Source organism: Hippocampus comes, unplaced genomic scaffold (genome assembly GCF_001891065.2).
Source record: "Hippocampus comes isolate QL1 unplaced genomic scaffold, H_comes_QL1_v1.1 scaffold9, whole genome shotgun sequence".
NCBI lineage: Eukaryota > Metazoa > Chordata > Actinopteri > Syngnathiformes > Syngnathidae > Hippocampus > Hippocampus comes.
This window is the reverse complement of record NW_017805275.1, coordinates 4,075,133-4,089,077: the sequence shown is the minus strand read 5'-3', so window position 1 is coordinate 4,089,077 and position 13,945 is coordinate 4,075,133. Positions and strand designations below refer to the sequence as shown.

Below are 13,945 nucleotides of genomic sequence, written 5' to 3'. Positions count from 1 at the left end.
CAGCCTTTGTGCATGCATGTGTGAGCCGTGTGTTGTATTGACCAGTGAATGTTAAATGTCTCGTCATAATTTGTAGGAGAGACCACACGCGCCGTGCTCAGATGCGTATGGCCTGTCAATTGGGCCGTTTTTAATTTATCCTTTTCTTCCCCGTTCTTCCCTCTTGCCATGTCCTCTCTTATTTCTCCTCCATCCTTCGTATCAGTCTTCTTTGCTCTACTTTTTTATTCGCTCCCCTTTTTTCCCCTCCATCCACACTTATGGATCAAACTCTTTATCTGTCCAAAGCTGCTGCCTGCAGGCAAGCAGCCAAGCTCGTCAGAAGCCCGAGCTGAAGACCAAACAACGTTATATAAGGTTAGCATGAAGCATGTCTCGCCCTGATAGATGAATACACTGGTCCCTTCAAACACAGCCTCTTTTATGGTCCGGATTGAGCACAAGGTCGATCCTTCTGTTTTGAACTCCACTGCTATTAACTAAACGATTGCTATGGCAACTCCAGAAAAGTGAACATAATTCATGGTGAATGATGGTAGTGTCTTTTGTGCTTTGTCAATTGAGAATAGAGGAAATAGCTGGGGCGGCCCGATAGTCCAGTGGTTAGCACGTCGACTTCACAGTGCAGAGGTACTGGGTTCAATTCCAGCTCCGGCCTCCCTGTGTGGAGTTTGCATGTTCTCACCAGGCCTGCATGAGTTTTCTCCGGGTACTCCGGTTTCCTGCCACATTCCAAAAAAAAAAATCATGCATGGCAGGCTGATTGACCACTCTAAATTTTCCCTGGGTTTGAGTGTGAGCGCAGATGGTTGGTTGTCTCTGTGTGCCCTGCGATTGGTTGACAACCGGTTCAGGGTGTCCCCCGCCTACTGCCCTAAGATGGCTGGGATAGGCTCCAGCAGCCCCCGTGACCCTTGTGAGCATAAGCGGATTGGAAATTGGATGGATGGATGGAAATATCTGGATGTTCCAATAAGAGTGCATGATTGTATTTGTAAGCGTACCCGAAAGATAATTTGGTTCCTGTTATCATAGCTTTATTTACTACTTAACAATGTTTCAGAAGTTACACGTGATGGATTTTGTATTCTTTTATTTGATTTACACAGACATGTGTGCATTTCACTCATCTTCTGTTTAGCTCATGATTGAAGCTGACACCAGTACTGCAACCTTGTGACAAGTTGAAATCTGCATGTTGACACGCATTGAAAGTCCCTGACAACGGCACATTGTAAAAACTCATGAACATAATCAGTGTCTTCACATAGATTAATATAATTAATAGTTGATGAAAACAAAATACTATTAATTAAAGGTAGTTCGAGCAAATTTGTTGTTTCAGAAATACTGTTGCGCTTTGCATTAATCAGTACCCAGGACGTAACTTTCAGTGTCAAAAAAAGTTGCATGGGTTACTTTATTTCCTTGACAACCAAGAGATCTTAACTTCAGTTAGATGATTTAGATACAATCAGACCCTTGTGTATCAGCAGGAGTTAAATATGACTTCTAATAACTTTTCCACTTGTCTGGTTGAGTTACCGGTAGTTTCTCATGCTAATTGAGCTATCTTGCTAGCAATCGCCATCTGCAACACGGCGTGCTATTATGAGGTCATATTGGAAGATTATTTGTCAGTCTGTGTGTTTGTTGTTAATTATTATTACTGTGATGTTTAGATAAGAGAGAGGAACTGGAGAGTTGTGTGCCAGGAGCTCGAGAAGTCTTTTTTTGCCAGCTTCTTGGTGAGTTGAATTGTGCTAACTAGCTAGGAGCAGAATGGCTAATGTGGTGCAACCATGTGCGATTATAATGAGGCCCAGTCAGTGATACAGATGTGATGTGGCCATTATGCTGTTTTGTGTAAAAAAATAAAAATAAATAAATAATAATAATAATAATAATAATAATAATAATAATAATAATAAGAATAATAATACACAGCCAAATGTTATTAAGATTACATAACTGTGAATAGTGGAGTGTTTTATTGAGGTATTTTGTATTTTCAAGTTGAAAGAGTGTTTGTATGTGTTTTGAAAATGCATTCATGTTGTAAAAAGTACTCCAGTAAAAAAAGTGAACTCATTATTGCTATATTTGTTAAACAGTTTACTGTAAATGTTTCATGATTGCATATATTTCAAGGAACAGTTCAAATGTTAATCATATTTGCGTCCGATTATTCATCCATCCATTTTTCCGATCCGCTTGATCCTCACTAGGGTCGCGGGGGGTGGTGGACCAATCCCAGCCGTCTTCGGGCAGTCGGCAGGGGACTAGAACTGGTTGCCAGTCAATCGCAGGGCACACACAGACGAACAACCACCCGCGCTCTCACTCACACCAAGGGACAATTTAGAGTGTCCAATCAGCCTGCCATGCATGTTTTAGAATGTGGGAGGAAACCCGAGTACACGGAGAAAACCCACGCAGGTACGGGGAGAACATGCAAACTCCACACAGGAAGACCGGAGCCGATCAAACACAACTTCTACGCCGTGAGGTCGATGTGCTAAACACTGGACTACCGGGCCGGCCTGCGTACGATTAAGAAGGGATAAAATATTCCAAAAGAAAAAGAAAAGAAAAAACCTTTACTGTTGAAGGTGAAGCTTGTTATTCACTCTTGTGTAAACATTAATGCTGAAGTAGTTGTTAATTTCTTTTATGGTCATACAAACTCATTGTAGATATTGAATAAATCTAGTAATCGCCTTATTTGTCCATACTGTAGGCTAGGAATTTATGGGTGAACACTGACAGAAGACTAGACATTTATTATGGATCATCCCTCACGAGGTAGATGTTGAGCTGAAGAATAATCGAGTGTTCCATTAAATGGGACATTTTGTTTCATCCATCCATCCATCCATCCATTCATCCATTTTCTAATCCACTGCATGCCTATCCCAGCTGACTTCGGGCAGTAGGCAGGGTACACCCTGAACCGGTTGCCAGCCAATCACAGGGCACACATAGACAAAGAACCATCCGCATCCACAGGCAGATCTTGGGACAATTTAGAGTGTTCCATTAACCTGCCATGCATGTTTTTGGAATGTAGGAGGAACCAGAGTACCCGGAGAAAACCCATGCAGACATCGAACCCTGCACCTCTGCACTGTGAGGCCAACGTGCTAACCCGTTGACCGTGGTGCCGCCGACATTTTGTTTCATTATGTTTATTATTTTGGGCCCCGGTTAAGCGTGCTTTGCGTCAGGCAGCCTGTTTGGGTACAGTCGGTAAGTGCTGTGGTATTATTTTTTCCATTATTATTCGGAACATATCTTTTCCTATGGAACCAGCCGATGCTTGCATTGTGTAGAGAGAAACCATACAAAGTACAAAGTAACAGCCGTACTTTCCGCTCATGCATGTGTACAAATTATGCACTTTGTAGCCTGGATACAGGAATTGTACCGTACAACTTACGAGGTTCCTGATTCCGTCAGATGCCTTTTGAAGTATATAAATCAGCATGTATTGTATTGTATTGTATTGAAGTTGACAAATTTGATGGAGCACAGAGATGTAATGGAATAGAAGTGCAATCTAGGTGCCATCTCTGGGCCTCTGGACCAACTGTGAAGTTATCTGTAGGGCTCATTCATGATTCGACCACAGACCCTCGTGTTTAAGTAGCTGTAGCCACAAGGCTGTAGCCATGGTGACAGCAGCTTTAACCCTCTGACTGCAAGTTACCAAGGATATAAAATAGAGCTAATTCAATTCTCCTGAGGTGAAATAAACCACTCCATATAGCTTTATAGTTTGGTGTGAAATAATGATTCCTTGTAGGAGATGAGGCTTAAAATGAATAATAGAAAAACAGCAGAGAGGGGAAAAAGTGAAACTGAGCAAGATTTTCACTAGATGTATTTTATTTTATTTTTTACAACAGAGGATGCACCATGTAGTGCACTGGTCTGTGGAGATTTTCTTACAGTGAGAAGATGCTGGAGGTAAGATGGCTCAGAGGATTCAGGCTTCGTTGAGCGCAGGCTTATGCCTAATAATTAGCAAGCAGGGACTCAGCACGGGCCCTCGGAACCGAGACAGCGAGAGCTCGATCGAGAGCAGCGCAAAACAGAGCAAGTGAAAGATTAAAGACGAGAAAGAGGCAAGCAGAAGATCTCGCAGTTGCTGTGGGGGAGAGAGTGGCGTGAAACGGAACATTTCTGTGTTTGTCTTTTTATGGTGATAATGCTTGTGAGGACATTGAAAAACCCTGGAAAACCCACGGGGTCTAATTTGGCCCCTATAAATTCTGCTACTCAAATGCTACCCTTAAATCCCAAAATATTGTATTTTGCTGTGAATTTATAATGTTGGTGAAATTTGACAAATGAAACATTCAAGGTAGCAAGCACATTTTCCATTTTTTTCACTACTCACCTAAACACGTCCTTACTCTGTCCAGGAAGTAGCGAGTACTGTTTCTATTGGGACACACTGCAACATTTGGAGCCAATAGCTTATCAGAAACGCAACACTCGCTCATCACTCATTGGTCAAGCAGATTCATTAATGATGTGTCAATGTAATATTTTGAAATGAAAAAAAAAAAAAAATGGAATAATACAAAAGGCAGTTTGCGCAGAGGCCACGGGATGGCACGATTAGTTCCTGTCATTGATTGATGATATTTATGGCCTACAAGTGTTTTCCAAACAAACATGCTGTTATGACTTTACTTCTCTGTTAGTGGAGGCTGTGATCAAGGTTATCATAGTTAACAAAACCAACAAAATAACTAAAACTGATATTGACAAAACCAAAAAAATAAAATAAAATGATAACTCACTAAAACTACAGTTTAGCTTCATAAAACCAAATTTAAAATGTCATTCATTTTTGTCTATGTCAAGTGATTTCATGCAAGAGCCTTCGGAGTTTATTTTAAATGTATTCATCACGTTATTGTTGTACTTCCATACTGATGAAAGAATGTCGAACAGTCTTTTGGGAATTCTAGTTTGCTTTACTGTAGAACAGTTAAGTGACCTTGTTTTTTCTTGTACTCCACAAATGTGCCACATATAAGGAAAACTAAAACTGGTCCTAATAAAAATTTAGATGAAACCTATTATAGTCACAATTTTAAAAAAAGAATACAGCCTTTGTTAATGTTCTGAAAACTAATTAAAAGTAACTGAATTTGAAAAAAAAAAAAAGTCAACACAAAATAAAAACTAACCACGATATAATGAAAAATCCAAGGCTATTATAACTCTGGCTATATTAGTGTTCTGAAATCCGTCCAAATCTGGGTTATCACGTTACCACTGTAGGAACAGAATATTGTAGTAAACCAAAGACAGTATTTTGAAGTGGAAAACAGACCAGCCCCAACAAGAGCCGAGTAAAGCCACAAAGTGAGAAAGTGGCATAACTTTTTTTTGTTTTGGGTGTTTTTGTGTTTTCGTCACGGCATAGTAAAGGCCTTTTCACACTGCACTGACCAAAGCACAGTGTGTCATTAACCGACCTTCCTCTGCCTTCTTCATGGTGAACACCATGCAAACCAAGATGGTGTGAAAAGGGCTTTAAAAGTTATCATTATTATTGTCATCTACTGAATCCCAGGGCCAATGTGATTTAAAAAAAATCATTACTGATGCTTCAGTGACATTTTCCAGCTGCTACAGATTACAAAGTACACACTCATTATAGTGGATTTAGGCTTCGTCGCCAACAGGACGTCCTCATCCATTAACGCGCATACATGCCACTAAATACATCAGCAGTGATCCAAAGCACTGCAGCACTGCTTCGTCATGTTACCCTTTCCAGAAATGCCCCATTGGCTTGCTCAATCCAACATTCAATCCAAATGACACTTGTCCAAAAATGGTGTAAACCTGTAGTTGTGAATTGTGGTGCTCTAACCTATCCAAGGGTTCATCACCTTTTTGACCCCTCCCCTTTATCGACAATAAATTATCCCCAGAAGCCACACCAGCAACCACGGGTCTGAACCTCATGCCCATTTAACGGGTGTCTAGTGAGGGAGCAGCACGGTCAAGGTCGGCCCACCGCAGCGTTGCGACGGCAGCGGTGCTACGCGACGGCATTTTCGCCACGACCCAATGAGTGATTACCTCGCAGCTCCAGTCATAATTCAGTGTGACCTCAATCTGCCAGCAGCACCGTGCTTTGATGGATCAGCTCATGGTTGATGTGTTGGGTTCTAGCATGTCAAACAGGCAGATCACGATAGAGTGATCTTTTGCTTCTACAAAGGATATGAACCTGGAATGATAGTGTTTCTTCTTTCCAAAGTAAAGAGTTTCTTAACTACCGTGTCACAAACATCAACCGTGTCACAATGATGCATGTGCGTTAATTCACCATCTTTATGTCTTATCAAAGTGAGCCCTGACACACCTGCACACGCGCATCCATGTATACGTACACCCCGCCGTCGGTAATTAGTGAATTCTCTCAGTGGGTGATTGGCGCAGTACCACCCCCCCTTCCCCCACCTCCCCCCTCTCTCGCTCTCTTTCTCTCTGACCTTCCCCAGTGGGCTTCCAACCACAGTGGGGCTCATCACACACAGCTCGAATACATATTTATTGCCCCGGTGACAGCTCCTGCGCGCTGGATTTATATGATTCTCAGCAAACAATAGTGAAGCCCAACTCACTCTTGCTCCCTTTCATCAAACAAAGCGAAAGATAAATCTCGTAGTGTCAGGCCCGCTCAGTCCTCCTCAGCAGTCAGCCATCTGCGGCTTTCGATGCACACCCCGGCAGGACCAGGCAGCCACTGTTGCATTCATAGCACGCCCGTAAATGAAGGTAAATATACTTGATAAAATGTACACTGTATGGATCTCGCAAAGGATGGCACGACAAGGCCTAATCCATTCCAGCCCCCAAATTAGCTTTTTTTGTTCCAAGTTTTTAATGAATAAAAATAATACGATGTTCTACAAAAACATGTACATGGAGCACCTTGGCTTTAATATTAACACGTGTTCGTGCCAAAACTGTGCTTCTCGCAGTGCAATTCAGAAAGACAGAGATACTGTCTGACCACCTGGAACGTCTCCCAGCAAAAAAAAATTGTCTTATCTAACAACATAAACAGTGACGAAAGTCACTCCCGTACGATAAATGCAGCAGAAATCAGGCCTTGTAATGATAATGACGTATTGCTATGGAGCGGTAGAAGTGAAGAGATTTGCCACATATCCTTGTTGAAGACATACACTAAATAAATTCTTCAGGTCTCTCAAATTTTGGGGGTGCTTAGATTTCCTTTGCGGGTGTTTCAGAATCCCGCAAAAGTGGGCTCGACATGCCTTTAGTGGGTAGCATGTTTGTGCGTGCTTTCAGGCGCTTTGGCCTGGTGAGTGCTGTTGTAGATACCAGTGGTACCAGATCGGATCAGGGACCTTCACTAGCCAATGATATGCTACGGAAACTGCAATCGGGCGAACCACGGCCCATTAAGTAAGAGTGAGGAAATGCTCGTGTTTTCTTGATTAGCATTTGTTCGTTCATTTTGACTTGAGGCATGAACATTTTTAATGTTGTAAAACTGAGAATAACATCTAACTATACTTGATTATTGACTGTAACGGTGACTGTAAGCCTGAGTAAATTAGAATTAAGTTGTGCTCTTCTTTGCCCTTTGTTCATTCAACTCATACAGTATAAAGCCTCAAACATTTGTATATTTAAAATACTGAAAATTACAACTGAGTAATTAAACTAAATAATAATGTACACATTTCCTTACTCTATTTACACATTTCCTATCTGAGTAAAAAAATGTTTGCTGTCATTACAGATCTATCTATCATATATTTATTTTATTTTATTGGACCAAATATATTTGAATATCTTGGAATTGATCTGATTATCCATCAAAGGCAATGATCCTCTACTATACAATGAAAACATTTAATGAATCTGACCACCCAAGTCGATCTGGTACCTGAACCGTCAGGGAAAAGAGCAGGTTACCCTGCATGTGCCTGTTTGGCATCAATCGGCATCCTACGGCAGCTCCTTGAGAGTGTACTTATTTTGTAGTTGTATCTCTGTTCGTATGTCCTGTTCAATAAACAGCTCAAAGAGCATCACTGAATGTGTCTCTCCTTCTCCTCAGGCAAAGACATTGTAGCACCTTGAGTGCACATTTTTATTCTTGTTGCTTGAGCAGCAGCAAACCTGAGACTCGCAAATTTTGGCTTATAACACAAAGCATTAAAAAATAGAAATCAATCACCAAGCAACAGCTCAGAAGTTAAGAAAACTTGTAAATTGGGGTCTTCATAATTCAAGGTATGACTGCATATTGATATTAATATTAATGGCCATATTACCGGTAAGTTTCAATGGGAGCGAAGGTGTCTAGCCCAACTGTGATTGCTTAATTAACAGATTAAAAGCTGTGTACCAATACGTATATCAAGTATGCCTTGTTGATCATGGAACTTCCCTGCAGGCAAATATGCTCTCCGTATGATCAAAGACATTTCCAAGTGGTGATTGCACCAAAGGGCAAACTCAACCCCACGTATCCTTCTGCTTGCTGTGCCTAAGTTACGTTGAGATGTGACGAGAGGCAACACCAAGAAAGGGCTCGGAGAGGGGAAATAAGGACAGAGGAGAATAGTGCCAAAGAGGGTCAGACGAGCCCAAGCAGCTGCCATACATCCCCACTCCCACACCAGCAAATTGCGTCTTATAGCTGTCACTCTAATGCTTCCAAGTGGGTGAAATCCTTGACATCTGCTTCCGCTCGCAGTCGCAGCACAGGCCACCACCCTGCAGAGATGCACAGCTGATAGGACAGCTCGCAGGGCAGTGGCGCTCGTGGTGGCTTTCACATCCAATGCGGTTCATTTTGTCGGCACAGGAACAACAAACGCAAAGTCCAGATTCACGCTGAAATGTATTGTGCTTGCCACAAATCTTCTCAGTGGGAGTCAGTGCATATGTCTCATGATGCAGAGGCTATTTTGTGAACCACACTGAGCTTGTCTTGTGCTTTTAAACAGCTCACAGTCGGGCTGTGTTTTGAAAGTAAATTGTGATGGCAATTTCAAAACCGCTTGTCCTCATTAGGGTTGTGGGTAAACTGGAGTTTATCCCACCTGACTTGAGGTTAGATGCAGGATCTAGCCTGCAATGGTGGTCGGCAGCCAATTGCAGGGAACATCGAGACAAACAAACATTCATGCATGCATTCACATCTACGGGCAGTGAGAACTTGTGCAATCAGAGGTTGGCAGTTTGCTGCAGGATTCCCTTGGGATGGAAGTCAGTTTTACCTTTCACCACGCGATTGGGACAGCACAGGATAAAAAGCTCACAGGAGCAGACAGTAGCAGGAATCTCCTGCAGGAAAACATTTTAATGTTGCTATTCTCAAAAATTGGAGCGATATGGGAGTTACAGTCATTTACACTGGGAACAGGACAGGATTTTATTTCAAATTTACAATGCTCTGGGACTGGGACAGGACGGCATTTCCTGAAAGTGTGTCAGAGAAGACAAACCAAGACGTGTTTTGAAGATATCTTTTAAGTTTTATTCTTATTGGATGATCAATGAGTTGTGATTAATTTGCTGCTTAGCTCCTTCCCTGCAATCGAGCTTTTGGTCCATGGATTATGGAGATAAAAGGAATAACTGCATAGGGTTTGAGGACTATAACACCGGTTAGTTCATTTGAGCATATGAGACACGTTTCACATTCGTCGGCATTTTCTGTGATATTTGTCTTTTTATCAATGAAAGTAAAGAGGTTCCCAAAGCTGACTGAGGTGTAGATGGCAAGAGATGCATTCTTACCCAAAGCACAGTTCACAAACGCGAGTGAAATGAGCAGTCGAGGTTGTCTCAACTGAATTAGGATCTGAGCAGAAAAATGGAAAGCATAGAAAATGGGTGTATGAATCTCACCGTTTGTATTTATGCAAGAAAAAGTCGCATATTTTACAACCGATTTGTGTTCGGGCTTCGCGGCAGAATAGGTAATCTAGCCAGAACATTCTACACAATGTGTTCTTCAATTGAGAACTCCGTTGAGTGATGATGTTGCTGTAAAGCGTGAATCTAAATATATGAATATTTTGTGTGCGCATTAACGTCTTTGTAATTGCTTGTCTCAGCATCCGGACAACTAGCCCGCTGAAATCCCCGTAAACGGAACCCACAGCAGAGTGCACCTTGTAATGTAACTTTCAAAAACATTTAACGGTTCACCCAAGCATACAAATTAATTCTACTTACTACTTGCAAAGAAATGTAAAGAGGAGTGTAAATAAACACTTAATCTTTGCCAAGAAGAAATAAGCCCCCCGCTGCCGCTGATTAAGGCTACCAAAGTGATATATCTGGCACTTAAGTCTTGTGTTTACCTCATAAACACAGACTTCAGCAGCCACCCACACTGATGCTAAAATATTACTCTTGAACTCTGCATGCCAGCGTGCGTCGCCACACGATGTTGTGGAAACATCTTGTGACGTTCTGTTACCGCTCGTAATGACTCGTCGTCTGTTGCGCCAACCACCGCGACAACGTCAGTGGAATTCAATCACTGTGTCCGTAACGATGACATGAACAATAAAGCAGCGTGGTCAAGCGGCTGGAGCTTGGCCTCTGACTCCCAGATCGGGAAAGCAGCGCAAGCACTGTAATACTGAGACTCGACGATGACGCGAGGAAAGCATGCCGCAAACAGAAGTGATGTCGCTTTTAATCTGCCGGATGTAATGGGAACATTTTTCGAAGGGATGCAATTAAATTATTTCTGAGGAAATTATGTTTCTTATTTGGGATGTATGCCTTGTGGTAAAAAGTCGTCTCGGATTTCCTTCATTCTCCGCTGCAACTAAACGGTAATTTGATTTGGGAGAGAACCCACGAGACTGTTGATTTGTTTGCGTTGGTTTCCTCTACACACACACACACACAACACTAAGATATCGTATATCTACTTACATCACAGGACGTCTGTATCATAATGTGTTTATTGCCATACATCGTGCGCGCGCGCACACACACACACACACACACACACACACACACACACACACACACACACACACACACACACACACAAACACACACACTTTCTCTCCGTGCATGCCACCAGGTAGCATTTTGTGGGCAAGTAAAGTGCACAGCTCCGCGAATAAGGAGTAGGAGTTTACTTTTATTTATAGCAATCCACCCACAATCTCAAGTAGAAGCCAGTGATTAAATGTGAGTGCACATTTTCACTGGGGGGGGGGGGGTTACAAAAAACAGATGCCAAAGTAGTTGTATCGATAAAAGGTCAATGTCAGTGCGGGCTGTTAAAAGAGAAACCATGAATAACTAACAAAGTGGTTGAAATGGTGTTCACTGTCTGTGACTTGTAGAAAAACAAAGCAAAAGAAAAAAGGTGAAATGTGTTGAGATGTATTAGGTGTAAGAATTCAACGGTGTGTGTTTCAGTCATCAAGATCAATAGAGGGTAATCCACAAATGTGGATTTGAAAGCAATTTGACACTTGAGTGGTTGTTCACTTTTAATCCGGAAGGCTTCTTGTTGAACATGTTTCACCAATCCTCATGAAACTCGAGAAGAAATCCAGTTCCCTTTCGTTCCGCTGTCATGAAATATATGAACATCAAATATTGACACCATTTGCCATCTAGCTCCCTTATCAGAGCCAGACACTTGGATAACCGTGACTCTTTCACCTGCTACCAGTCCACGGCGTACCCCATCAGGTCATCTTCCGTTGAGTCTATCTTCCCCGTGACGCCGTACGACACAGTAAGACAGTATTGCACATGAAAACAGTATAGATAAGATAAGCAGTATATAACGAATGAATGAATGACTCATTTAAAATGTATGAATATCGGCAGAGTTTATTTGGAGATGTGTGAAGATTTTGTCTCAATTGCGCATTCTGTTTTTCTGCATTATTTCTGTAAATTCTCTCATAGCAACAAAACAATGCAGCGCCATATTCTCAGCATCTGCCTCCGACAAGCATACAGATTATGACTGTGGGAGTTGTAGGGATGGGAAAGGAAAAGACAGAGTGCCGGTGCTCTCGTGTGTCTGCGAGCAGTCTGTAAGACCAGGCCATCTGGGCATTCATTATCGCAGACATGATTCTATTATTGTAGGCATCTATTATTGTCCTATGTGGGAGCAAGAACTTGTTGTCAGTCTGGGCTTTGTACTTATCAGCTGTGCAGTTGACAGCCAGGTCTCCGACATGACAGCAGCCAAATGAACAGCCATTGTGTTTCGTCGCGCCTAACTGAATTATCCACGACACACACCACATACTGTTCCTTGTGTTTTTGTGCAGGTCTCTTCCATCGAGCCATCATTCAGAGCGGTTCGGCGCTGTCCAGCTGGGCGGTGAATTACCAGCCGGTCAAGTATACGCGCCTCCTGGCGGAGAAGGTGGGCTGCAACGTCCTGGACACGTTAGACATGGTGGACTGTCTGAGGAAGAAGAGCTCCAGGGAGCTTGTGGAGCAGGACATACAACCCGCAAGGTACCACGTGGCTTTTGGACCTGTAATTGATGGAGATGTCATTCCTGATGACCCCGAGATCCTTATGGAGCAGGGGGAGTTCCTCAACTATGATATCATGCTGGGCGTCAACCAAGGCGAGGGCCTGCGCTTTGTGGAGAACGTGGTGGACTCCGAGGATGGCGTTTCTGGAAACGACTTTGACTTCTCTGTGTCTGACTTTGTGGACAGTCTGTATGGATACCCGGAGGGCAAAGACACTCTGAGGGAGACCATTAAGTTCATGTACACAGACTGGGCCGACAAGGAAAATCCAGAAACCAGGCGCAAAACGCTCGTGGCTCTCTTCACTGATCACCAGTGGGTGGAGCCCTCTGTGGTAACGGCAGATCTCCACGCTCGCTATGGCTCACCCACCTACTTTTATGCCTTCTACCACCACTGCCAGAGTCTAATGAAGCCTGCCTGGTCAGATGCCGCGCACGGGGACGAGGTTCCCTATGTTTTTGGAATTCCGATGATCGGTCCAACTGACCTTTTCCCCTGCAACTTCTCAAAGAACGATGTCATGCTCAGTGCTGTGGTCATGACCTACTGGACCAACTTTGCCAAGACTGGGTGAGTCGATGCTTATCTTTGAGGCTCCTTTGTATGAATATTTTTGGGATGTTGTTTTACATAACAAAACATCTTGAATCAAGTTTCCACAACAAGATGATAAATGGAATAAATGTTATGAAATAAGGACATTTATTTTTATTCACTTTTTATATGCCAGCCATATTAACAAAAGAGAACATCTTGAGTGACAGTCAGTTTAGAGCAGGGGTGTCAAAGTCAAATGGACGGAGGGCCAGATAAAAAATTTTGCTGCAAGCCGAGGGCCGGACTGATCGAATGTTCATTGAAAATTTTAAAAATGACCACATATTGTTTATTGAACCAAATTTAATTGACTGAAAACCTAACAAATACATTCCAATATGGTCAGATAAATAAAGCAACATTTTTTTATGGCTATGTCAGTAAACTTTAATTTTCAACAGGCACAAAAAAATCTCCTTTGTATAAAAATCCCCATAACATGAATGAAAGAAGCCGATATTATTCAAGGCACTATCAATAGTCCATATTTTCTCTTTTAGCAAAAGTAGGCTAAATTTACTTAACAAATAATAGTGCAGTAATTTTCGATCATTTACTCGAATAAAATATTTTTAAAACATAATTGTATTGAAATACAATAAAATAAAGTGCAAAAATGTATAAACCAAAAACAACACTTTCTTCAAGGAGAAGTAACAAGCAGCGAAAGCAAATATTATACTTTAATTTTTAAACTTGAACTGAGTAAAAACTCTTAAAATGTGATTGCACAGTATATTATAAGTAATATTCACTTCTTTGAGGCTGAGGCTGATACTCG

At 42.1% G+C, this 13,945-nt stretch overlaps 1 protein-coding gene across 2 annotated transcripts in view; it reads left to right on the top strand.

Moving 5' to 3' along the window:
* The window catches only part of nlgn3a (neuroligin 3a), a 189,002-nt gene that overhangs the window by 158,757 nt on the left and 16,300 nt on the right, over positions 1-13,945 (top strand). For both annotated transcript variants that reach the window (XM_019870047.1, XM_019870048.1), the window contains one exon: positions 12,348-13,137. In XM_019870047.1, the coding sequence (XP_019725606.1) occupies positions 12,348-13,137 (790 nt within the window). The remainder of the gene's footprint in view (positions 1-12,347; positions 13,138-13,945) is intronic.